Raw genomic sequence first — 27,827 nt, 5'->3', positions numbered from 1 at the left:
GAGGACAGACACACAGGACAGACGGCCCAGGGTAAGAAATTTCCTCAGGAAAGGCTCTGGTAGAGGAATCACAGTTAGATGAACCAAAGCTTCAAATTCTACATTTTCATACATATATATATACATATATATATATATATGTATATATATACACAACTTTAGCAATAAAAAACAAGTAGACTTTAATACTCGTATACTTTATAATTCATTTTGGAACTGCCTCATTCTCCCTTTAGCTGGTCACTGTGCACCTCGTGTTCTCAGTCTCTCCACCAAAAAAAAAAAAATTCCTCAGGAAAGGCTCTGAGAGAGGAATCGTAGTTAGATGAACTAAAGCTTCAAATTCTACATATATATATATATATATACATATATATTTAGCAGTAAAAACAAGTAGACTTTAATACTCTTATACTTTATAATTCATTTAGGAAAAGAAGGAACACCTTTGCAGCTACTCCTGCTAAGTTACCAAGAGTTTTTTCAATACTAATCTTCACAATTCATATTCAAATACTAAGAATCCCTAATCCCTTTAAAAATACATTTGTATTTCCAATAATTTGATATAGACTCTCAAAAAGTCATTACATTTTGAGGGTAAAATCGAAACAACCTAAACATTAATGCCAAGTAATGAATATAATAGTTCACACATATTAAACAGTTAATTCATATGTGTAATACATTGTTATATATATATTTATACACAAAAACAAACATATATGTGTATAAAATCTCAACAAATCCGATAAGAATTATTAGAACTAGTAATTAGACACTGTTGTTCTACTTCTGTAACCCATGATCTTAAACCATTATAGAATAAACCTTAAAAGCAATCATTATTTTCAAAGACAATTTTGAAACTTGCCTTGTGCGAGTTAGTAAATAACTGTGCTCCTTGGTTTCCTCATCAGTTACATGGGTAGAACCTACACTGTTACATAAAGATTAGAGCAGTTAATAGATAGAATATTTTAGTATTTATAGATCTAGAATATAAAAAGGAATTAATAAGTTTTAAGGAGAAAAAATAAGGGAAAAATAGTCTCATTTTCAAGCCTACTAAACATAAAATGTTTCTTACATTTAATTCATACATGCAGGGTAGGTCACTATACTAAAAATAAAGCACATTTAATTTGAAATTTTAGAAAGGGTAGATTGTTCTTATTTAGAGAATTGCAATACATTTTAATTTGTGAGCAGGAGGTCATGGTGTTATTTAGAAACGGTGACAAGAAACTTTTTTTGGCTATTATAAATGGAAATGGAAAAAAAGAAAGAAAAGCCAAGAGTAGTCATTTGACTCCAACAAGTAGTTTTTAAAAACGATTTCATTTGATTATCAGCTTCAATTTCAAAGGTTATATATCTGATAAACAAAACACAAAGGAAAAGCTTGATAATTGACAAAACTCTGTAGTATTTCCTTTTTTTCATCTTTTTCCAGGTCAGATTCTTGCAAGCACTGGGAAATTAGTGTTTATTTAAGATTTAATGACAATGTTAATGCCACTGTCAATCTGTATTCTTTATCTAGAAAGGCAAATCTGATTTACATTAACCTGAACACCTTAATAACTAATTAAAATCTCAGCCTTCTGGCTAGGTTCTTAGACATTTATTCTGTTTAACTCAGCAACAAAATATTATTAGTCACTTTCTTTTGAGAAAGATGAGTCTAATTTATTGGTACTATTAGGGCATTTTATAATCTGCAACCTAATTAGCCTTAACAAAGTATTTTGTACTCAGCATGACTCAAATATTTTACTGAACTTACTGAAAAATAATGCTGCCATTGCATTTCCACTCTAATATACTGCAGTGATTTTGTGTTTGCACATATTTGTCCATGTCATATGTTTGCTTGAAAGAATGTAAAACAAAGAATGCATATAGATTATTAAAGAAATCCTCCCAAATTTGTTCACATATATTAGATCCTAAAACTAAATAGGTGTTTTTTTTCTGAATTGAAATAGATTAACAGAACATATTAACTGAAATAACTGTCATATTATTTATAATTCTTACCAGACACATGCAATTGAGCCTATGACCGAGGATGAAGACTCTATAAAGGACATCGCTCAAGTATACAATATGATTTTCTTTAATTTTGATCTGAAAGACTTGTTAATAGACAGACTGAAGTTCTGTCAAACAAATTGATTACATTTCTACTGGATTTCGGAAATATGTAGCATCTGTGATAAATTAAAGTACTTAATCATCACTTATTGTCTTTAGTGTACAATTTATTATATCTCTATTTTTATACCCCTCAAAGTATTTGCAAAATTAATAGAACTTTCTTAAGAATACAGTGACTGTCCTCAAAATCCACTTAAAATTGGTAGCCTCGAATTTATATTTCATCTACTCTTCCAAAATAATTATTGTATTGTTGGTTTTAAATCTAACATCTCACTATTTTCTATTTTATCATATGCTTTTCTGATGCATATTTTTTTTCTGCTTTATGTTGATTTTTATGATCTTTTTTTTCTTTATTAGGTTTTAGGTGTAACTCTTTTTATTTTCGTAGTTACTTCATAGTTCATAATATGCAGCTTTAACTTATCACAGTCTACCTTCAAATGATATTACATCACTCAGACTGATTTGTGAGTACAGAGAGACTGGGCAGGGACATATATGATGAATCAGAAGCACCTGACTCTTTTAAAAGGCTCACTAATCTTAGTAAAATAAACCCATACAGAAAATTCTTTTATTTTAAGGTGAGTAAACATGCACACACATGGCCCTTCAAGGTCATTCTGTCAGTCAGCCTTAATCCAACCCATGAGATACCAATTTGCCAGTTTATGATCATTGCCATAGAACAGTTTTTTAATTTTAAATTCTAAGTTTAAACTGAAGATTCAAAGGAGGTGGAACTAGCTTTCTTTTTGAGCAAGAAAATAACTCAATTAAATGTACTATGTCTCAAAATATGCAGTATACACACCATCATGAAAACGAGACAAGAGTAAATAAATTATGACATCTAGAAAATTAGGTAAGACACTGTTCAATAATGAGGCAAAATAGGATGTGAATGTCACCTACGCTATCAAATAGAGAGAAATGTGGGGTTTCATCGAATAAATCTGAAGTTGAATGTATAGAACATTATTTCAAATATGTCTTGATTTGTATCTAAACTTATATCCTATAAAATCATGCAGAATATGAGGAGTCATTATCTAATTTTAAGTAGGAAAAATATGAATCAGTACTAATAATAAAAACTAATAATTTACTCAATGCCAGGCAATGTTTCTAGTGTTTTACATTTTCAGAAAACAATTATGAGATAACTGTGAAGAAAACAATTCTTCACTTTTCAAGAAAGAAAACCAAAGTAATGAGAAACTAAGTAAGTGGCCCACCCAAGGTCGTATAGTTAAGAAATGACTAAGTTGTAGACCTTATAGACCTTAACATGTTTTATTTGTTTGCTTGTTTTGAGATGGCATCTCGCTCTGTCGCCCAGGCTGGAGTGCAGTGGCACAATCTCGGCTCACTGCAAGCTCTGCCTCCTGGGTTCATGCCATTCTCCTGCCTCAGTCTCCCAAGTAGCTGGGACTACAGGCGTCCACCACCACTCTCGGCTAATTTTTTTGTGTTTTTAGTAGAGACAGGGTTTCATCATATTAGCCAGGATGGTCTCGATCTCCTGACCTCGTGATCCATCTGCCTCGGCCTCCCAAAGTGCTGGGATTACAGGCATGAGCCACCACACCCAGGAGACCTTAACATGTTTTTAAGTAAAATGTATTATTTTTCATGTGTAATGTTTGCTCTGTCTCTCATATATACATAAAAATATAAATATAATCATGAAGAGAATTATAATAGCCAACTTTATATTTCAGAGATATTGGCTTGGCATTGCTTTCAGCAGGTATTTCGACATTAGCCTCTGGAGTGGAGTTGGGGACAGGTTGATTTCAATGTTTCAAAAATATATGAGAACTGTGAACCTATGTTAGTGGATTGCCTATTCGTGACTTCTAGTTGAACACTATCAAAATTGACAACTAAAAAAAAAATGAGAGAAAATGTTTATAGCACTTAAGAGGATAAATTAGTTTCTTTATGTCTAGATTTTATATTAAATAAAGAGCTTTCAGGAAAAGTAAATGACAGTTAATGATTTTGATTATAATCAGTCAGATTTTTTCCATATTTGAGCAAAAATTGTAATTGACTTATCCAGTGCTTTCAGTGTAGATTAGCTGAATCATCTAACTTATGTCATCTCTTATAAAAATATTGATTGAGATGAAAAATGAATACATGATTTATTTATCTTAAAACAGTTCTATGTTGATAATATAAAAAATACTGACAGTTTCATCTAAAATATGTTTGGATAAGCTACATTATATATGATTCATATCTTATGTATAATTTTTATATGATATTTGATTTGGTTCATACACAAAGGAACAAATGTTTCTTTGTAAGAAAGTTATTTTGCTTATTACAGAATTTAAAACTAAAATGATTCTTCCACGATGGCCATTTAACAATTTAAATTTAGGAAACATCTGGCATGTTCAATTGAGTATTTACTTTGCATAATTGTGTTCCATATCTTAATGCATTCCCTTTAGCAGTTTCTTTCAGCAAGCAACACATGTAAACTTGTTTCTCGCTAAATATTTTTTATTTTAGCAAAGTTTTAGACCTAGAGATTTAAAGAAAAATTGCAAAGATGTTACAAAGATGAACTCTTGAACCGAATCTTTTATTTTTAAGCATGCAAAATGGTGTGGTTTTTTAAAACCCTGAAGACATAAATGTACAACTGAGAACCCAGAGAAAATTGGACTGTTTTGTTTTGTGATTTGATGTCTGAAAAATAAAATCCTTTAGTTTCCTTTCATTTTTCCTGAGAGAATATAAACTGTGTTGTGATGTCAAACTCATTCTGAATTTAGATGCCCCATGGGCAAATCGTTTCGTCTAATTAAATCAAAATGAAGACAAATCTCTTACACATAAATCTTTGATGGTGGGAAATGTAGCTTCATGTTTTTAAAGCCTTCACAGAAGACAAAGTACCTCTCAATCTTGTAACTCTACTTTTTATAGCTACCTAAAATAGTTATTAAGGCATATTTGATATACTGTAATCAATTTATATTTGTGTTTTAATAATTGGGATCCTTTGGACCGTTTGCTGCAAATATCCTATATTTAAAAAAAATATTTGTCTAAATATATCATGCAGAAAAATATTTATACCTAAAAATATAAACTCCATTAATAAAAATTGTTCAGCAAAACTCTATTAATTCAATACACTGTATGGTTAATTTTTGTAGCCAATTTTTCCTTTTCTTCTCTCTAATGATGTGATGTTCTTCAATGTCTTCTGAAAACTTGAGCATAGGAAGTTGGAAGTGTATAAAGCAAAACAAATAGTAAGGAGAGAATTTAGAATGCTAATTTTTGAAGGGGAAATATAAATTTTACAACTCTTAGTTTGCATTTTAAATTTATATTATCTGTATTTAAGTATTTAAGTTGATTTTCACCAGTGTGTTAGTGTGTTTGTGTTGCTGTAAAACAAATAACTAAGACTGGGTCATTTATAAAGAAAATAGATTTATTTGGCCCTTGGTTCTGCAGATTGTACACAATGCATAGTGTCAGCATCTGCTTGTGGTGAGGGCCTCAGGAAGATTACAATCATGGCAGAATTTGAAGGGGAGCCAGCATGTCATAGGGCAAGAGAGGAAGCAAGAGAGAGAGAGAGGGAAGGTGCCACACTCTTAAACAACTAGATCTCCTGTAAACTCTTTACCACTCATTACCCAGGGGAGGGAACCAAACCATTGATGAGGGATTTGCCCCCATGACCTAATACCTCCCACTAGGCCCCATATCCAACAATACAGGTCACATTTTAATATGAGATTTGGAGGGGATAAAACATCCAAACCATATCAACTGTTCACTGCTAACTACTAAATCAAAAAATTAATTTTTTACAGGCAATGTATTTTTTTTTCTTCATTCAAAAGAAAAATACTTGACTGGATCTTATGAGGAGAAAATGTTAATCTCTTGCAGTTTTTAATTAAATAAAATAATTTGAGGCTATTTTTGCAAATTAAGGCCATTGAGAAGGACTCTAGACTATAAAAAGATTCCAGACATTTTCTATAAACATATTTCATTATATATATATATATATATATATATATATATATATAGTTGTTATCATAGTAGATTTACACCATTGCCATCTGGAAGTAATTCCCTTATTCAACACAGAAGGATTTCTCATCCTTCTCCTAAATATTTTCTTCTAGCTCAGAGTGCCTGTGGCCAAAAACAAGAGATTTTAAAACAACAACAAAAACAAAAAATTCTGCTATCCCCATATGGGTTATCTTTCTTTTGTAGTCTTCTTTTTACTTGAGTTAAAATATTTCCTTTGAATTCAGACTGACAAAGATATTGAAGGACATCGAATGTCGTTTACAGCACTGAACCTGCGCCTGTTTTCACTAGATCAATAGTGGAGGTGACTGGAGATATTGGAAGAAAGAAATAAACTAGGGAAGCTCATATCACCCATTCCATGTTTTTTGTCTTTAGGATGTCCCAGCCTGCAGTGAAAATGAATTCTGTTCTGCCTCTGCTATGCGGTAAATTTAGCAATAAAGTTTCTGCTCTGTGCCCTGTACTGGAGTGTAGTGTAGGAAAATCCCTGTTGCTAAGCACCACACCAACAACACCATGAGCTACAGAGCTCACGTTTATTTCATTATGCTTTACTTCTGTTTTTTGTTGTTGTTGTTGTTGTTGTTGTTGTTGTTGTTTTGAGATGGAGTCTGGCTCTGTAGCCCAGGCTGGAGTGCCATGGAGCGATCTCAGCTCACTGCAAGCTCCGCCTACCTGGTTCACGCCATTCTCCTGCCTCAGCCTCTGAAGTAGCTGGGACTACAGGCACCCACCACCACGCCCAGCTAATTTTGTATATTTTTATTAGAGACGGGGTTTCACCGTGTTAGCCAGAATGGTCTCGATCTCCTGAGCTCATGATCCACCTGCCTCGGCCTCCCAAAGTTCATTATGCTTTATTTCTATGTCTATCTTGAATTGTTTCATATTCGGAGAAAACAGGAAGGTAAGTTGTTAACATTCTTCATTGCAACAAATTTTTAGAACTAATTCTATATTGAGGAATGTCTTACATTTTAACCAAAACCTTTTGATAAATTACAAAGTTGGTGAATATATCTAGATCTAAATCTTAAACTATATCTATAGCTATTATATAGATGTATATGATTTATCAAGAGCTATTATCTGGAATATATACTTGATTCCTTTTACAATTTTCATAATGTAACCAGAAAATGACCCTTGAGATCCTTGAGAGTGATTATATAAACATACCCTTGATTTGCTATCTCCAGCCTAATTATCACAGTTAAGAATTTGGTATCAAAAATGGAGCAAAGATAATAAGACTTGTAAAGCAGCAGACCTTACAAAATGTTAAAAACAATTTTATTTACATAGTGCATCCACACAGACCTAATTATATGTATTAAACCTAATGTTTAACATTATTAGCAAGTCAGAGAATTTAGAAAAATCAGACATAATTTTAGATAAAATAAATATTAATACTAGTCATTAATATAATCCCTGTTTGATAAAATGACTATATGAAAATAACTTCCCTCAAATTATTTTCAGCTCACATATTTTTAATGAAGGGAGATGGTGGCTGGAGGCAGTGGCTCACGCCTGTAATGACAACACCTTGGGAGGCCAAGGCCGCGGATCACTTGAGATCAGGAGTTCAAGACCAACCTGGCCAACCTGGTGAAACTTTATCTGTACTAAAAATACAAAAGTTAGCTGGTTGTGGTGGTGGGCGTAATCCTAGCTACTCGGGAGGCTAAGGCAGGAGAATCACTTGAACACAGGAGGTGGAGGTTGTAGTGAGCCAAGATCGTGCTACTGCACTCCAACCTTTGTGAGAGATCAAAACTCTGTCTCAATGAATAAATAAATAAGGAGATGGTATGGAATCATTATTAATTTTGGGCCCCTCATGTTAGCTAATATGTTTAAACCTAGGTCAAGATAGAAACTGACCCAGATTATTACCATGTTTCAGTGCATAATATTTTAAAATAATTCAACACTGACACATAATACTATGCTATTCCACTTAGATATAAAAAAATGGTAAGAGAAGTCTCATGTTCTTGTCCCGGCATGGTCACTTACACCTGTAATCCTAGCACTTTGGGAAGCCAAGTGGGGAGGATCCCTTGAGGCCAGGAGTTTGAAACCAGACTAGGCAACACAGTGAGACCTATCTCTACAGAAAATTTAAAAACTAGCTGGGCATTGTGGCAAGCACCTGTAGTCCCAGCTACTGGGGAGGCTGAGGTGGGAGAATTGCTTTTCCCAGGAGTTCCAGGCTACAGTGAGCCATGATCACATCACTGCTCCCCAGCCTGCGTAATACAGTGAGACCCTGTCTCTTAAACAAACAAAAAATAATCCCAGAACTCTAATGTTCTTATATGATATAGGACTTTTAAAAATTAGCCAGGCATGGTGGCGCATGCCTGTAGTCCCGGCTACTTGGAAGGCTGAGGCATGAGAATCACTTGAGCCTGGGAGGCGGAGGTTGCAGTGAGCCGAGATCACGCCACTATACTCCAGCCTGGATGACAGAGTGAAACTGTCTCAAAATAGATAAATAAATGAATGAAAGTACACTGAAAGTTTTAACTTAACAAATTTTATTTATGCCTCACATTGATGGAGTGATAAAAACAAATAAGTAATACTAATGAACGTATAGGATATTTTACAATTTTTTTAAAAATTAGACCCTTATATATACAAAGTAATTTAATTTTTTTTTTGTTTTTTTGAGATGGAGTCTCGGTCTGTCACCAGGCTGGAGTGCAGTGGTGCGATCTCAGCTTGCTGCAACCTTTGCCTCCTGGGTTCAAGCAATTCTCCTGCCTCAGCCTCTCCAGTAGCTGGGACTACAGGCACGCAGCACCGCACCCGGCTAATTTTTTGTATTTTTAGTAGAGATGGGGTTTCACCATGTTGGCCAGGATTGTCTCGATCTCTTGACCTCATGATCCACCCGCCTCGGCCTCCCAATGTGCTGAGATTACAGGTGTGAACCACCACGCTCGGCTGCAAAGTGATTTAAATTTATCAACAATTTTATCTTAATGCAAAATTTTTGTCATTTGTGATATTTTCCAATAGCTTATCCGAATTCCTTAGGATCAGATTTCAAAATAAGATTTCCAAGTCAGATTCTTTGAAATTACAATCCAAAAATATTTAGATTTTAGAAAGGTAATGTGGTAAATATTCTGCCTATTATGGAATAACTCTAGTGGCAAATCATATGAATAATCACATGAACTGGGATCAATAAGACTATAAATACCCCTGGTTGGGTGCGGTGGCTCACACCTGTAATCCTAGCAATTGGTGAGATTAAGGTGGGTGGATCACAAGGACAGAAGATCAAGACCATCCTGGCTAACACAGTGAAACTCCGTCTCTACTAAAAATACAAAAAATTAGCTGGGCATGGTGGCAGGCACATGTAGTCCCAGCTACTCGGGAGGCTGAGGCAGGAAAATGAATGGCGTGAACCCAGGAGGTGTAGCTTGCAGTGAGCCAAGATTGAGCCACTGCACTCCAGCCTGGGTGACAGAGCGAGACTCCGTCTCAAAAAAAAAAAAAAAATTAGCTGGGTGTGGGCAGGTGCCTGTCATCCCAGCTACACGGGAGGCTGAGGCAAGAGAATTACTTGAAACCAAGAATTGGAGGTTGCAGTGAGCCAAGATCATGCCATTGTACTCCAGCCTGGGCAAGAGCAAAAACTCTGTTTAAAAAAAAAAAAAAAAAAAAAACTATAAATACCCCTACATCAGCATAGATCAGATTTTCCAAAACTTAGGTTTAGGTATTCATAACTGTTGAATTTTGTAATTCCACATGAAGAATTATAGAGCTGCATATATTTTCAAATACTAATAGTTATAATTACAAAGTTTATAATTTATAAGTCCAATTTTTGGTTATTTTCATTATTAATACTTTTCCAGTCATCTACCCTTTCAAAAAGAGAATACAAAATGCTTCTTTTCCTCTTTTTTTGTTTTCAAGGCTAGAACCAAGATGGGGCAAAGGCCAGGGCAGATCTAGGGCACAAGCAGGGCAGGCTAGGGCAGGGCAATGGCAGGGCCAGCCATGGCAGGGCCAGCCCAGGATAGAACAGGGCACAGGTGGGGCAGGGTCATGGCCACGGCTGGGGCAGGACAAGGACGAGGACCGGTGTCCAGGCCAGGGCAAGGGTATGGCCAGGGCAGAGGTAGGGCCAGAACCAGGGTCTGGGCAGGACCAAGGCAGGTCCATTGCAGGGCCAGGGTTCAGACCAGGGCCAGAGCAGGGCTGGGACAGGGCCAGGGCCAGGACCTGGAAAGGGCAATGTCAGGACAAGGGCCATGGCAGGACCAGCAATGGGGCTAGGGCCAGGACAGGGACAGGGACAGGGACAGGGTCAGGGCGAGGGCCAGAATAGCATGCCAGGGTAGAGCCAGGCCAAATTAGGGCCAGGACAGGGTCAGGACCAGGGCTGGGACAGGGTATGGCCTTAAGTAGTGAAGGGCCAGGGCCAGGGTCCATGCCAGTGCCAGCACCGGTCCAGGGCAGAGGCAGGGCCATGTCCAGGTCTAGGACAAGGCTGGGGCAGGGCCAAGTTCTAGGTCAGGGTCAGCACAAGACCAGGACAGAGCCAGGGGAGGGACAAGGCCGGGGTCAGGCCAGGTTAAATCACGGACAAGACACCTGCAAATCCACTTCAGGGCCAGGGTCAGGGCAGCACCAGTTCAGGGCCAGGGCCAAGACAGGGCCAGGGCCAGGGCTGTCAGGGTCATTGGCAGGGCAAGGGTCATGGCAGGACCAGGGTCAGGAGCAGGGGTCCATGGCAGGCCGAGGCCACAGATAGGACCAGGTCTGTGCTAGGGACAGTGTGAGAGCTAAGGAAGGGTCAGGGCAGGGCCAAAGGGAGGGCAGGGCCAGGGCAGGGTGGAGCAGGCCCAGGGTAGCACAGGGTTAAGGTAGGGCATGACCAATCAGGGCAGGTCTATGGCTGGGGCTGTGGCAGGGCCAGGTCCAGGGCAGGGCCAGAGCCAGGGCAGGGCCAAAACAGTGGCAGCTCCAGGGCAGGGCCAGGATTAGGACCACAGACATTTCCAAGGCCAGTGCCAGGGCAAGGGCAAGGGCAGGGCAGGGCCAGGTTCATCTAAGAACCAGGGACAAAGCCAGGCCCACAGCAGGGCCAGGACAGTCACCTGGCAGGGCTAGCATCTGGGACAGGGCCATGGCAGGGCCAGGGCCACAAGCAGGTCTGTGCTATGGCCAGGTCCAACACAGTGCCCAGGTAAGGCTATGGTGAAGGCCAAGGTAGGGCCAGGGCAGGGTCAAAGCCAGGCTAGGGCCAAGGCAGGGGCAGGGCCGGCAAGACAGGGCCAGGAAAGCATAGGGCCAAGGCAGGGCAGGGCCAGGCCAGTGCCAAGACCTGGGCAGGGCCAGGGAACAGCCAGGGCAAGACCAGGGCCAGGGCCATGGCCATGGCCTGGGCAGGACCAGGTTTGGGGCAGGAGCAAAACAAGGGCAAGGACAGTGCAGGATCTTGGCACAGCCAGGGTCCAGGACAGTGTCAGGGCAGGGCCAAGGCAGGGTCTGGGCCATTGTAAGACCAGCAACAGGGCTGGGGCTAGGCCAGTGACAGGACCAGAGTCAGAGCAAGGGCCAGAGCCGTGCAAGGCCAGGGTAGGGCCAGGCATTTCAGGGTCAGGGCCAGGGGAGAACCAGGACAAGTTCTCAAGCAGGGCAGGGCCAGGGCCAGGACAGGTCCAGGGCAGGGCCATGACAGGGTCAGGGGCTGTGTTAGGGCAAGGGCAGGGCCAGAGCAAGGTAAGGGTCAGGGCCAAGGCTAGGGTAGGGACAGGGCAAGAAATATGGCAGGACCAGGGGCAATGCCAAGGCCAAGGCTGGGCCAGGGCTGAGCCAGGCCTGAGTCAGGGCAGGGCAGGGCAGGGCATGGTATGACCAGTGCAGGACAGGACAAGAGCCGGTACACAGAGAGAGCAGGGCTGATGCCAAGAAAAAGCCAGGCTAGTGTCAAGGCTGAGGCAGTGTCAGAGTATATCCAGGGCAGGGCTGGGTCCAGGGCCAGAATCGAGCCAGGGCACAGCCAAGGCAGGGTAGGGCAGGGAAATAGCAGCAGGGCCTAGCAAAGACTAGGGTGAGGGCTAAGGTAAGGCCAGGGCAGGGTAAAAGGCAGAGTAGGGCCAGGGCAGCATGATGACACATCCAGAGCACAGCACGGCAGGGTGATGACAAGACCAGGGGCAGACCACTGCGAGGTCAGGGCCAGGGAAAGGCCAGTGCAGGGCCAGGAAAGGGTCTGGGTCTGGGTCAGGGCCAGGAACAAGGCAGAGCAGGGCCAGGGCCATGGCAGAGTCAGGGCAGGTCCTTGACAGGACCAGGTTCCAGGCCAGGGCCAGGGCAGCAGCAGGGGCAGGGCCTGGATAAGGGCAGGGCCAGGGATATAGCAGGACCAGGGCTAGGGCCAGGGCCAGGCCATAGTGAGGGCAGGGCAAAAGCCAAGGCAGGGTCAGGGCAGGTCCAGGGAGCGGCCAGCACCAAGCGGGGCCAAGGCACAACCATCACAGGGTAAGGCAGGGCAATGGCACCACTGAGCCATGACAGGGCAAGGTCAGTGCCAGGAGAGGGCAGAACAGGCAGGCCCATGGTGGGGCCAGGGCAGGGATGGGCCAAAGCAGGGCCAGGACATGTCCAAGGCCAGGTCAGGGCCAGAACAGGAGCAGGACCATGACCATTGGCAGTGCCAGTGCCAAGACAGGACAAGGGTCAGGACAAGGGGCAGGGCCAGAGCCAGGGCCAGAGCCAAGGTCAGGCCAGTGCAGGTTCAGGGCAGGGCCAGTGCCAGGGCAAGACCAGGGCAGGGACAGGGTATCACAGGGCCAAGACAGGGTCAGGATGGGACCAGAGCAGGACAGGGCCGAGACAGTCCATGTAACAGTAGGGCAGGTACAGGGCAAGGCAGGGCAATACAGGGCCAGATCCATGGCAGGGGCAGGACAAAGCCAGGCCCATTGCCTATGCACCAGTCCTCCCTACAGGGCTCCTACCACCTGGACACTGCTGCAGCCCGTCCATCACTGCAAGCCTGACCTCCAACCCTGGCTGCAGCCGCCTGCCCTCCTAGCACGGCCGCCCTCCTACCGCTCCGGCGCACTGCAGTCTCCGTTGCTGCCACCCACCCGCAGCGAGGCGAGCCATGGTGTCGCAGGCTCTAGGTGTCTCCTCCTCCTCCTGGCATGGAGCAGCTGGGCAGGCAAAGCCAGAAAAGCCTAGAGGAAGATGTGAGGGGTGGAAGGGTTAGAGCCTCAACTTGTCATGCTGGCCACTGGGTGGCAGGGGCCAGTTTCAGCAAAGGCACTCACACCCACCCTCCAAAGTCCAGCCTCTCCTTTTGGCCCAAGCTGGCCCAGAACTGGGGTCTGGGGTGGGTGCTGGAGACACCACAGCACCCAGCTCCCCACTCCACAGGAATCATTGGGCCCACTGGGGCTGCACTCCTCGGGGAGCAGGAGAAGCAGAAAAATTCAGACCCAGCCAACCCTCCACACCTAGGTGCCAATTCCTGTTCCGGATGCCTCCACGCACAGGGCCTGTCCCCCGTGGTGTCCCCAGGGGTGTCTGGCAGCCTCTGAGGCACACACCCAGAGAGCACAGGCCCAGGAACCACGGTGGGTGTGGGGGCTCCGCCATGCTCAGGATTCCCACGCAAACGCTGCATGCCTGCTGCACTGTGGTTGGTGGTGGCGGTGACAGAGAGTGCAGCATGACCAGAGTGGTAGGACAGGGGCTATCCAGGGCTGCACCTTTCGCAGTGTGGGGTCGGTGGGGGGCGCTATGCAGGATGTAATTGCCTGCATTAGTGGTACTGGTTGGTAGCACTGTACAGGGCTGCACTTCCCATGGCAGGGAGGGTGGGTTATGGGCACTTTCTGGGGCTGCAATGCCCATGGAGGAGGACACGTTAGGGCACTATTGGGTATACGCTACTGGTGGCATTGGGGGACGGAGGTGGGGGTCGCTATTGAGGGCAGGATTAGCCATGGGGGGGGGCGAGTTCGGTGCTATCAGGGGCTGCACTGCTGGCGGCGGTCAGCAGAGTTGGCATCCAAGGAAGGAGTGGTTCTCCTCTCCCTGACTCCACATTCCAGAGGGCGACCCACCTTTGGTCATACAAGGAGTGCAGCAGGCATGCAGCGTTTGCGTGGGAATCCTGAGCATGGCAGAGCCATGCCAGGCAGCCAGCCAAGCCAGCCAAGCTCGCCCAGCCAGCCAAGCCAGCCAAGTCACCCAAGCCACCCAGCCAGCCAAGCCACCCAGCCAAGCCAGCCAGTCAGCCAAGGCAGCCAAGCCAGCCAGCCAGCCAGCCAAGACAGCCAAGCCACCAAGCCAGCCAAGCCAGCCAAGCCAGCCAAGCCACACAGTCAGTCAAGCCAGCCAAGCCACCCAGACAGCCAAGCCAGCCAAGCCACCCAGCCAAAGCCAGCCAGCCAGGCAAGCCAGCCTAGCCAGCCAAGCCAGCCAGCCAAGCCAGCCAAGCCACCCAGCCAGCCATGCCAGCCAAGCCAGCCAGCCAATCCACCCAGCCAGCCAAGCCAGGCAAGGCAGCCAGCTAGCCAAGCCAGCCAGCCAAGCCAGCCAAGCCAGCCAAGCCACCCAGCCAGCCGGAAAGAGAGAGAGAGGGAAGGAAGGAAGGAAGGAAGGAAGGAAGGAAGGAAGGAAGGAAGGAAGGAAGGAAGGAAGGAAGGAAGTGAGGGAGTAAGGAATGAAGGAAGGGGAGAGAGAGAGAAAGAAAGAAAGAGAAAGTAAGAGAGAGAGAAGGAAAGAAAGAAAGCGAAGGAAGGAAGGAAGAAAGGAAGGAAGGACAGAAAGAAAGAGAGAGAAAGAACTAAAGAAGGAGAGAGAGAAAGAAAGAAGGAGAGAGAGAGAAAGAAAGGAAGAAAGAAGGAAGGAAGGAGAGAGAGAAAGAGAGAAGAAAGAAAGGGAGAGAGAAAGAAAGAAGGAAGGAGAGAGAGAAATGAAGAAAGAAGGGTGGAAGGAAGGAGAGACAGAGAAAGAAAGAAGGAAGGAAAGAAAGAAAGAAAGAAGGAAGCAAGCAAGGAAGGAAACAGAAAGAAAGAAAAAAGAAAGAAAGAAAGAAAGAAAAGAAAGAAAGAAAGAAAGAAAGAAAGAAAGAAAGAAAGAAAGAAAGAAAGAAAGAAAGAAAGGAAGGAAGGAACACTGCTCAGGAATCTCCTTTTCCTGTGGCCGGGGCAAGATTCTTTGCATTTTTCTCTGCAGGGAAAAAACAAAACCACACACACACACTACACACACACAGCAATAAGCTTTCATCCAGCCGGCCCAAGACAGTTTCCTAGAGAGTCTGTACACAGTCACGGTGCTGGAGGCTCAATTTCAGATTGGGTTAAAGTGCCCTGCAAATGGGCATTTGCAGAGGGCATGGGAGAGGATACTGGAGAATTAAGAGCTGCAGAGACGAGGGTCTCCGGCCATCACCTTGGCAGCTGCAGGAGAGAGGAGGTGATTAGGGAAGCTCCGTGTTCCCTTCTGAGCCTGGCAGGTGCGTTGTCCCCGCCCTGCCCCCAGCACCGCAATGCAGGCCCTGCTTTCGGATTTAGCAAAGGTAACTTCCTCTGGCACCCCCAGGCTTCTGCTTCCAGCACAGCGACTGTGACTTGGTGTTTGCACCTCGGTCCTCACAGAATTCGCCCACCTCAACTCAATCTTCCTCTCCCAGTGGTACCATTAATATTTTAATTTAATCAGAATTTCTGGGACTGGCTTGCCATCCTGAACAACCTAGTTACCTGTCAGCTTCTATCAGCTTGTCATATTAGAGAGGATTGTCCTAGGAATCTAATCTGCTTTAAATGATTTTGTGGGGTGTTGGTCTATAAATCATCTCGATGCAGGTCTGACAACATGAAGGATTCGGTGGGTAAATAAACCACACTTGTTTTATTTTCAGCAGGCACAGACTTTGCTTTATCAACTTCTTATTGATTTTCGTGCTCCAAGAGGTCAAAAAAATGTTTTTGCTTCTCCTTTACATACAAAAACATTATTCGTAGAAGAGCTGTGGGCAGGCAACTCTCATTAACATAAGTTCTGAGATTCGCAGGCGAGCTGGCTGGTCGGAGAAACGACACACACCTGTTTCAGCCAAGCCCCTGGTGGAGTTTGGAGTTTCCAAAACGTTGACTTTTCCTCTTTCTGCTCAAAATAGAAATTATATGGATATTAAGGAGCCCCAAGTCTCTTCAGGGATGTGGAGGAACCCTGGACATACAAATACACACACACACACACACACACACACACACGTACACACACTCACCACCCCATGCCAAGAAGATACACAGAAAACTCACTTACCCTTCACTTGAGTTTGCAAATTTGGAGCTGACTTAATGAAGGAAAGAAAAATTGCAGCTACAAAGTAACACAGAGCCAATGAAAAGACAAAAACCACCATTAGATTTTCTTCTCTTCTAAAGTTTTATTTTATTTTTAAGAATCATCGTTCGGATCAGGCACAGTGGCTCACGCTTGTAATCCCAGCGCTTTGGGAGGCTGAGGTGGGAGAATCACAAGGCCAGAAGTTCAAGACCAGCCTGGGCAACATAGCAAGATCCCATCTCTTAAAAAAAAAAAGTACAAAAGTTAGCTGGACCGACTGGTGCAGACCTGTATTTCCAGCTACTGGGGAGGCTGAGGTGGAAGGATGGTTTGAGTCCAGGAGGCTGAGGCTGCACTGAGCCATGATTGCATCACTGCACACTCCAGCTTAGGCAACAGAACAAGACCCTGTCTCAAGAAAAAAACTCCATAATGATTGTACACATTTATGACATATAATGTTTCCAAGCACGTGTATATCATGTAATGACACCTCATGGTAATTATCAGATCCAGCTGCTCAGAAATCTCATTTTCCAGTGGCTGAGGAATACGCCTTTTTTTTTTTTTTGAGACAGAGTTTCGCTCTTGTCACCCAGGCTGGAGTGCAATGGCATGATCTTGGCTCATTGCAACCTCCGCCTCCCAGGTTCAAGCGATTCTCCTGCCTCAGCCTCCCAAGTAGCTGGGATTACAGGCGTGTGCCACCATGCCTGGTTAATTTTGTATTTTCAATAGAGACGGGGTTTCATCATGCTGGTCAGGCTGGTCTTGAACTCCTGACCTCAAGTGATCCACCTCCCTCAGCCTCACAAAGTGCTGGGATTACAGGCATGAGCCACCATGCTCTGCAATATGTATCTTTTTAAAAAAACTTTATTTTTCCATAAGTTATTGGAGTACAGGTGGTATTTGATTACATGAGTAAGTTATTCAATGGAGATTTGTGAGAACGTGGTGCGCCCAACACCCGAACACTATACATTGTATCAAATTTGTTGTCCTTTATCCTTCACCCCATTCCCACACTTCCCTCCAAGAAAATCCTCTCTTTGGACTATTTTGTAATATTCAATATATTCTTGTTAAATATTGTCACCCTGAGGAGAAATAAAACTATGTAATTTAGTCCTATTTAATTGTAACTTTGTACACGTGGACCAACCTCTTTCCATCCCTTCTTTCTCCCTCCCTTCCCCAGCTTCTGGTAATCACCACTGTGGTGTTAATTCCTAGGAGATCAACTCTTTATTTTTATTTTTATTTTTTTTTTTGAGACAGAGTTTTGCTCTTGTCACCCAGGCTGGAGTGCAATGGCATGATCTTGGCTCACTGCAAACTCCGCCTCCCGGGTTCAAGCTATTCTCCTGCCTCAGCCTCCCCAGTAGCTGGGATTACAGGCATGTGCCACCATGCTTGGTTAATTTTGTATTTTCAGTAGAGACGGGGTTTCATCATGCTGGCCAGACTGGTCTCAAACTCCTGACCTCAAGTGATCCACCCACCTCAGCCTCCCAAAGTGCTGGGATTAGAGGTGTGAGCCACCGCGCCTGGCCAACCCACTCCTCTTTCAGGGGCTTAAATAAAATTTGCTTTTCTCCCCAAAGGCAGGTCCCCACCCCACTCAGCCGTTTTAAAGGGTGGAGTGTAAACGGTGGGTTGCCGAATTCCTGCTGCCGTGAAATACTTCAGCTTACAGCAGAAAGCCGGGCGCAGACACCATGCTTTATTTCTATTTCCGTGAACAAGAAGTGTCCCTTGCAGTCTGCAATATTTGTCATCAAAAAGTTCACTGGCTGTTGTATCGAATCAGCCACCTCTATAGGGTGTGATCTTTGACAATTTTTTGTTACATCCCGATGGCCGTTTTACCTGGACCATTTTCTTCCTTTCATGGGTGAAGCAAAACTCCTTGGCAGACTTTTTTTTTTTTTTTTTTTTGAGACAGAGTCTCGCTCTGTCACTCTGTTGCCCAGGCTGCAGGGCAGTGGTGCGATCTCGACTCACTGCAACCTCCACCTCCTGGGTTCACGCCATTCCATTCTCCTGCCTCAGCCTCCTGAATAGCTGGGACTACAGGCGCCCGCCACCACGCCCAGTTAATTTTTTGTATTTTTAGTAGAGACGGGGTTTCACCGTATTAGCCAAGCTGGTCTCTATCTCCTGACCTTGTGATCCGCCCGCCTCGGCCTCCCAAAGTGCTGCGAATACAGGCATGAGCCACCGCACCCAGCCCAGACACACTTTTTTTAAGTTACAGCAGACGGTGTCTTTCACTACAGTGTGCGCTGAGCAGATGAGTGTCTTGAGTACAAATTAAAAACGTCAACGGTAAATCTACATTTTATATATGTTTTCTTTAATGATTTTTTTTAAGGCACCAAACAGAATGAATAAAGAAGGGGAATGATGGAATGGTGGAAACTCTGTTTTTGTTTTTGTTTATTTTCTCTGTCTTTTTTTTTTTTCTGGAGTTTGCCATGAGATATGTGTGGTCTAGCAGCCAAAGGAAGTGAACTGCAATAAACCTACAAATATAGGCTGTACAGACTCAACATTTTTGCATTTCGAGTTAAACCCAACAAGACGTTAATTATGACCAGCCTGACCAATATGGTGAAACCCTATCTCTACTAAAAATACAAAAATGAGCCAGGCGTGGTGGTGGGTGCCTGTCATCCCAGCTACTCAGGAGGCTGAGGCAGGAGAATCACTTGAACCCGGGAAGCGGAGGTTGCACTGAGCCAAAACTGTGCCATTGCACTCCAGCCTGGGTAACAGAGCGAGACACCATCTGAAGAGAAAAAAAAAAAGGCTTCATCAAATACCATTCCATGCTTTTGCAGGTGGACAGCTGCAGGATTGAATTGTTACAAATTATCTGCCTCCCCACAGCCTTTTTGTGTGTATGTGAGATGGAGTCTCGCTCTGCAGCCCAGGCTGGAGTGCAATGGCACCATCTCGGCTTACTGCAACCTCCACCTCCTGGGTTCAAGCGATTCTCCTGCCTCAGCCTCCTGAGTAGCTGGGATGACAGGCACCCGCCACCACGCCAGGCTATTTTTTTTGTATTTTTAATAGAGATGGGGGTTTCACCATGTTGGCCAGGCTGGTCTCGACCTCCTGACCTCAGGGGATGTGCCCACCTCAGCCTCCCAAAGTGCTGGGATGACAGGCCTGAGTCACCATGCCCGGTCCCACAGCCTTTTTTTGTGAGCAATTCTGAAGTAGCCCCTCCATGAGTCGAGGGTCTAACCTGCAGCCTTAGGTCTGCAAGGCTTTGTCCTTGGTTCTGGGGAAGGGGAATGTATTTCTGTATTTCTTCCCCCCCACCATCCCCCAGCTTTATTGAGGTCTAATTGACTGTTTAAAAATTGCATATATTGCTGGGCACGGTAGCTCACGCCTGTCATCCTAGCACTTTGGGGGGCTGAGACAGGCTGATTGCCTGAGTTTAGGAGTTCGAGAACAGCCTGGGCAACACGGTGAAACCCCGTCTCTACTAAAAACACAAAAAATTAGCCGGGCGTGGCAGCGTGCGCCTGTAGTCCCAGCTACTCAGGAAGCTGAGGCAGGAGAATTGCTTGAATTTGGGAGGTGGGGATTGCAGTGAGCCGAGATTGTGCCACTGCACTCCAGCCTTGGCGACAAGAGTGAAACTCCTTCTCAATTAAAAAAAAAAAAATTAGAATGTGATGATTTTCTTTTTTCTTTTTCTTTTTCTTTTTTTTTTTTTTTTGAGATGGAGTCTTGCTCTGTCGCCCAGGCTGGAGTCCAGTGGCACAATCTCGGCTCACTGCAAGCTCTGCCTCCCGGGTTCACGCCATTCTCCTGCTTCAGCCTCCCCAGTAGCTGGGACTACAGGCACCCACCACCATGTCCACCTAATTTTTTGTATTTTTAGTAGAGACAGGGTTTCACCGTTTTAGCCAGGATGGTCTCATATCCTGACCTCGTGATCTGCCCACCTTGGCCTCCCAAAGTGCTGGGATTACATGTGTGAGCCACTGCACCCGGCCAATGTGATGATTATCTATGGATATACCCTGATCATCAGCAGGAGGAAACGAAGAGGTATTGGTTAAAAATACAAAGTTGCAGTTACGCAGGATGAACAAGTACTAATTTGTAACAATTCAGTATGAAACAGTGTCACCATGGTTAATAAGGCTCTGCTCCATGCCTGACATCTGAGAACAGGGGAATTGAAATCTGAACTTTGTTCAGAAGAGGATGGCTTTGCAGGCTTTTCTGAGCATGCTGAATTCACGGTTTCTGGGTCAGCCCCTGGGCTGCCCAGGGACAGGGTGGAGACCCTGCCCCAGAAAGTTCAGGAGCCAGGAACCTGCTTAGAAACACATTTCAACAAGGAAAACCACACTCAGGCTGGCCTCCTTAAAAACACATAGGCCCGGCGCGGTGGCTCAAGCCTGTAATTCCAGCACTTTGGGAGGCCGAGGCAGGCGGATTGCCTGAGTTCAGGAGTTCAAGAACAGCCTGGGCAACACGGTGAAACCCGGTCTCTACTAAAAATACAAAAAATTAGCTGGGCGTGGCGGTGTGCACCTCTAGTCCCAGCCACTTGGGAAGCTGAGGCAGGAGAATCGGTTGAATTCGGGAGGTGGAGGTTTCAGTGAGCCGAGATCGTGCCACTGCACTCCAGACTTGGCGACAGAGCAAGACTCCATCTCAAAAAAAAAAAAAAAAAAAACACATATATCAGAATGTGATGATTTTCTTTTACTTTCTTTTGAGATGGAGTCCCGTTCTGTCACCCAGGCTGGAGTGCAGTGGCATGATCTGGGCTCACTGTAAGCTCCACCTCCCAGGTTCACGCCATTCTCCTGCCTCAGCCTCCCCAGTAGCTGGGACTACAGGCACCCGCCACCACCCCTGGCTAATTTTTTGTATTTTTAGTAGAGACAGGGTTTCACCATTTTAGCCAGGATGGTCTTGCATCCTGACCTCGTGATCCACCCGCCTCGGCCTCCCAAAGTGCTGGGATTACACATGTGAGCCACCGCGCCCGGCCAATGTGATGATTTTCTATGGATATACGCTGATCGTCAGCAGGAGGAAATGAAGAGGTGTTGGTTAAAAATACCAAGTTGCAGTTATGCAGGATGAATAAGTACTAATTTGTAACAATTCAGTATGAAACTGTGACTGTGGTTAACAAGGCTGTGCTCTATGCCTGACATCTAAGAACAGGGGAATCGAAGTCTGAACTTTGTTCAGAAGAGGATGGCTTTGCAGGCTTTGCTGAGCATGCTGAATTCACAGTTTCCGGGTCAGCCCCTGGGCTGCCCAGGGACAGGGTGGAGATCCTGCCCCAGAAAGTCCAGGAGCCAGGAACCTGCTTAGAGACACATTTCAACAAGGAAGACTACACTCAGGCCGGCCTCCTTAAAAACACATAGGCCGGGCACAGAGGCCAAGCCTGCAATCCCAGCACTTTGGGAGGCCACGGTGGGCAGATCGTGAAGTCAGGAGATCGAGACCAGCCTGGCTAACACGGTGAAACCCCGTCTCTACTAAAAATACAAAAAAAAAAAATTAGCTGGGCGTGGTGGCGGGTGCCTGTAGTCCCAGCTACTCAGGAGGCTGAGGCAGGAGAATGGCATGAACCCAGGAGGAGGAGCTTACAGTGAGCCTAGATCGCGCCCCTGCACTCCAGCCTGGGCGACAGAGTGAGACTCCGTCTCAAAACAAACAAACAAAGAAACAAAAAAACCACATATATCATGGGCCAGATGTGGTGGCTCACACCTGTAATCCCAGCACTTTGGGAGGCTGAGGCGGGCGGATCACCTGAAGTCAGGAGTTCGAGATCAGCCTGGCCAACGTGGTGAAACCCCATCTCTACTAAAAATACAAAAATTAGCTGGGCATGGTGGTGGAGGCCTGTAATCCCAGCTATTCAGGAGAATCCCAGCGAGGCAGGAGAATCGCTGGAACTTGGAGGGTAGAGGCTGCAGTGAGCTGAGATTGCACCACTGCACTCTGCAGGTTGACCGACAGAGTAAGACTCTGTCTCAAAAAAAACAAAACAAAAACAAACAATATATCATGAAAAATACATTAACCCAGCACTTTGCAAAGCTGCTAGGTGTGAATCCTGCTTGCCAGCTTGGCAGCTCCATCACCGTAGAGGTCAATGTCTGGGAAGTGTTGCAACATCTGGGCAGTTGCAGAGGTGGGCTTTCCTGTCACAAACATGGCTCTGGACCCCTTTGCTTAAAATATGACTGGCTCCCCACTGCCCATCCACCCCACAAAAGCTGGGGAGATACTGCAGGAGGAGTATGTGTGGGATGGAAAATTGTTTTCAGCTTCCCATTTGGATATTAAGGAGGCCAGGTGACAGCTCTGTCACCCAGGCTGGAGTACAGTGACAAGGTCTCTGCTCACTGCAACCTCCACCTCCCGGGTCCAAGCAATTCTTCTGCCTCAGCCTCCCGAGTAGCTGGGATTACAGGCACCTGCCACCATACCTGGCTAATTTTTGTGTTTTTAGTAGAGATGGGGTTTCACCATGTTGGCCAGGCTGGTCTCAAACTCGCGACCTTGTGATCTGCCCGCCTCAGCTTCCCAAAGTGCTGGGGTGACAGGCATGATCCACCACACCTGGCCACCTTTTCTACTTTCAATTTGCTAACTGGTGAATAATACTTTGCAGTAATGAGCCCAGAGGGAATGAGTGGAGCCCAGCCACACATTATTAGAACCTGTCACCCAGTGCAGATACTCACCTGGGATGCGGGCAATGATGCTCAACTCAGACCTGTGCCAGCGCTGGTGACTCCGAGGGACCCGGGTGGCTGGAGTCTGTGTTAGACTCAGGAGTCCCTTCCAGGTCCACACTGTGAAAACAGCAAGTGTCCAAAGCAGTCCACTCAGGTAAGTAAGAAATTGCAGGATGACACTGAGTTCTGTGTGGTTTCCAGAATGTCCTTACAGAAACTGGGATGAGAAGCTGGGAGAGGTGCCTCACGCCTGTCATCCCAGCACTTTGGGAGGCTGAAGCAGGAGGGTCACCTGAGATCAGGAGTTCGAGACTAGCCTGGCCAACATGGTGAAAACCCCCTGTCTACTAAAATTAGAAAAAAATAATTAGCCAGGCATGGTGGCATGCACCTGTAATCCCAGCTACTTGGGAGGCTGAGGCAGGAGAATTGCTTGAACCCAGGAGGCGGAGGTTTCAGTGAGCCAAGATTACGCCCCTGCACTCCAGGCTGGTTGACAGGGCAAGATTCTATCTCCAAAAAAAAAAAAAAAAAAAAAAAAAAAAAAAAAAAAGGCCAGGCACAGTGGCTCATGCCTGTAATCCCAGCACTTTGGGAGGCTGAGGCAGGCAGATCACCTGAGGTCAGGAGTTCCAGACCAGTGTGGCCAACATGATGAAACCCCATCTCTACTAAAGATACAAAAAATTAGCGGGGCATGGTGGCAGGTGCCTATCATCCCAGCTACTCAGGAGGCTGAGGCAGGAGAATCGCTTGAACCCAGGAGGCAGAGGTTGCAGTGAGCCGAGATCGTGTCACTGTACTCCAGCTGGGCAACAGAATGAGACTCCATCCACAAAAAATAAAAATAAAAAAAAACGGGGTGGGGTGGCCCAGCCATTCAGTATACTTTCTCCCCTGGTGAGAACCATCCATTTCCAGAATGTGTGTCACAGAGAGTGGAACACAGGTCCTGGATGCACTCCCAAAAACTCACTGGTGTCCAGGGATTTGGGAGTATATGGCCTTTGAACGTCTGAACACCCTCAGTTCTCCTTCATATTCTCCAGCTCCCCTGCATGGAGATGTGGGCCTTTTAGGGTCGTTTCCACCCTTTGAGGGCCTCTTTGCTAGCCTTCCATTGGCAAGAACAATTACCGAAAGGAGGTACCCAGCTCTAACCCTGCAGAACAGACAGAGAGCCCAGTAGCCTGGCAGCCAGAGAGCCTTTCTCTAAAACAGGCATCACTGGCAACCTCATTGAAATGGGATGATTCATTATCCTGTTTCCATTTAATTGTTATTTTGCCAGCAGAAAAGCCTGGAGTTTCTCTGAAAAGCAGCGATGGTGTTGTCCTTTTAGATTCCCCAGGGAATAATCTTAAAAAATTGCCTGCCCAGCTTCCTGAGTGCCCAGCATTTGCCTTCACATTAACTTACTCTATAAAGTACAGATGTTGCAGAGGGGAGGGCATCCAAGCCCCTGGCTTCCCAGAGAAATTGGTAAGGGTTGTCTGCAGCTTCCTAGCCTTAAAAATACTTGACAAGTTGACATCCTCACTGCTAATTGGGGCTGATGGAGCCTCGTCAACCCCAGGACCCGCTGATCAGCTGTGGCAGGAATCATACCCACAGCGTTATGTGAAGTGATGAGTTGGATTTGCTTCCAGCAGGGTGAAAGCAATGGATTTCACTTGTTCTCAATGTACAGCAAGAGAAAAGTGAGGGACTGACTCACAAAACCTGTGTTCCCTCCGTTTGCATCTCAGTCATCTCTGAAATACATTGCAAATTGTTTAAACCTTAAAAACACAGCAGCATGAATGTGCCTCCTGATGGCACCAGGTTTTGATAAGATGATAGGCTGTGGCGATGGATTTCAGATGTGAGTTCCTGTGCTTGCCAAAATGCTGGATGAAAGATGAAGGTAATTGCTAGCGTTGTTGGCGTTGCCAATAATCTCTCTCTCTCTCTTGTTTTTTCTTTTTTATTTTGCTTCAAGAATCTGGTTGCCTTAATGAGGATCTTCGCCCTGCTAAGATGATCTTTCACATCTGGAACAAAACACAGAAGCTCCGTCTCAGCCAGAGTGATGGGGAGCCATGTGGCCCTGAAAGCTCTCGATGGCCAAATCAGAAATGATTTTTGACAGGACCAGGCTGAATTCCCTAAGTACATTCACAGCCACCCGCCCCTCTCCTCTCCCCTCCCTCTTTTTTTTTATTTTAATGGTCCAAAATTGGCTGTTTAATATCTGAGCATGCCAGAGTCTTGGAGGATGCCAGAAATGGAAGGTTTGTGCCCGGGGTCATAGGAAGGTCCCTACCAGGTGAGGCAGTGTGATGCCAGTCCCCAGTGAACAAGGAGGCAGCAGCCCTGTCCAGTGTATGAGCGTGACCTTGGGGAATCTGTGTAGATAGAAATTTCTGGAAGGTTTTAAGCAGGTTAGGTTCCCACCCCATCACCCTGTTTCACCATAGATACTCTATGAATAAAAAAGAGATTAAAAATGTCTCTCAGCCAGGTGCAGTGGCTCACGCCTGTAATCCCAGCGCTTTGGGAGGCCGAGGCGGGCGGATCACTTGAGGTCAGGAGTTCAAGACCAGCCTGGCCAACATGGCCAAACACCATCTGTACTGAAAATACAAAAATTAGCCAGGCGTGGTGGCGGGCGCCTGTAGTCCCAGCTACTCGGGAGGCTGAGGCAGAAGAATTGCTGGAACCTGGGAGGCAGAAGTTGCAGTGAGCCAAGGTTGTGCCACTGCATTCCAGCCTGGGCCACAGAGTGAGACTCCGTCAAAGAAAAAAAAGTGGGGGAAGGAAGGAAGGAAGGAAAGAAGGGAGGGAGGGAGGAAGGAAGGGGGAAGGATGGAAGGAAAGGAAGGAAGGAAGGGAAGGAAGGAAGGGAAAGAGGGAGGAAGAGAAGGAGGGAAGGAGGGAGGGAAGGAAGGAAGGGTGGGAGGGAAAGAAAGAATGAGAGAGGGAGGGAAGGAAGGAAAGAAGGAAGGAAAGAGAGAAGGAAGGGAAGGAAAGAATGAGGGAGGGAAGGAAGGAAGGGTGGGATGGAGGAAGGGAGGGAGGGAAGGAAGGAAGGAAGGAAGGAAGGAAGGAATTACAGGAAGGATTTAAGCAGGTTAGGTTCCCACCCTCTGACCCTGTTTCACCATAGACCCTCCATAAATAAAAGAGAGATTAAACCTGTGTCTTTCACAATGCAGCCTGTGAACAAAAATGAGGAATGGGATTTGGAGCTCCATGTCAGCTGCAATGGCCACACTGGAAAGCCTAGGAGGCTGCTCTGGAAACAGAGGGGCTGTTCCAGGTGATGCCAAACTAGCACAGACGAGGCTCAGAAGAGACACCTGTGACAGATATGGAAGACACCTTCAGAAAGGGCAAAATTCAGCCACCTAAGCACAATCAAGGCCAAACAGACGGCTGTCATGGAATCAGCCAGTGTCCCACAGCCCAGTACACACTGACATTGTAACATAACCTTTACCTGAGAAAATGCCCATGTTCACTGCCTGGAGAAGCAAGCTACACTCTACAAAGAAATATCCAGTGAGCACAACAAGAGACATCTAACCTACACTGTAAAATAGAAATAACGAGTCTCCTGCATCTGGGGATCCACCTACACTCTACACTAGACACACCCAATGTCTTCCATCTGGGGGATACACCAACACTCTACAGTAGATACACTGAATGTCCTCCAGCTGGGGATGCACTTACACTCTGCAATAGATACATTCAATGTCCTCCATCGGGGGGATCCATCTACACTCTACACTAGGCACACTCAATGTCCTCCATCTGGGGATCCTCCTACACTCCACAATAGATACACTCAATGTCCTCCATGTGGGGATCCACCTACACTCTACAATATATACACTCAATGTCCTCCATCTGGGGATCCACCTACTCTCTACAATAAACCAACTCAATGTGCTCTATCTGGCGGATGCATCTACACTCTACAATAAACCAACTCAATGTGCTCCATCTGGGGATCCACCTACACTCTGCAATAGACACACTCAATGTCCTCCATCTGGGGATACACCTACGCTTTACAATAGATACACCCACTGTCCTCCATCTGGGGATCCACCTACACTCTACACTAGATACAGTCAATGTCCTCCATCTGCGGATCCACCTACATTTTACAATAGACACACTCAATGTCCTCCATCTGCGGATCCACCTACACTCTACACTAGATACCCTCAATGTCCTCCATCTAGGGATCCACCTACATTCTACAATAAACAAACTCAAATGTGCTCCATCTGGGATCCACCTACACTCTGCAATAGACACACTCAATATCCTCCATCTGGGGATCCACCCACACTCTACAATAGACACACCTAGTGTCCTCCATCTGGGGGATACACCTACACTCTACAATAGACACACTCACCATACTCCATCTGGGGATCCACCTACACTCTACAGTAGACACACCCATCTGGG

The 27,827-nt window shown here is 45.5% G+C and overlaps 1 protein-coding gene across 1 annotated transcript; it reads right to left on the bottom strand.

The window, feature by feature from the left end:
- Window positions 1–653: 653 nt before the first annotated feature.
- Window positions 654–25,908, bottom strand: LOC117978516 (uncharacterized). The gene is made up of 2 exons (XM_063597969.1): window positions 13,395–25,908; window positions 654–940 (listed from the first exon to the last, which is right to left on the bottom strand). Exon 1 carries the CDS (start codon window positions 15,544–15,546, stop codon window positions 14,641–14,643), a length of 906 nt encoding a protein of 301 aa, XP_063454039.1. The 5' UTR covers window positions 15,547–25,908; the 3' UTR covers window positions 654–940; window positions 13,395–14,640.
- Between the last annotated feature and the right edge of the window lie 1,919 nt (window positions 25,909–27,827).

The sequence above is a fragment of the Pan paniscus genome, chromosome 18, assembly GCF_029289425.2.
Source record: "Pan paniscus chromosome 18, NHGRI_mPanPan1-v2.0_pri, whole genome shotgun sequence".
NCBI classification, from domain to species: Eukaryota; Metazoa; Chordata; class Mammalia; order Primates; family Hominidae; genus Pan; species Pan paniscus.
Note: the sequence above shows the minus strand (reverse complement) of the source record. Positions and strands in the feature narration are given on the sequence as shown.

Excerpts from the sequence above, each read along its gene's own strand:
- LOC117978516 (XM_063597969.1), bottom strand. The coding sequence starts at position 15,546 with ATGAAAGCTTATTGCTGTGTGTGTGTAGTGTGTGTGTGTGGTTTTGTT.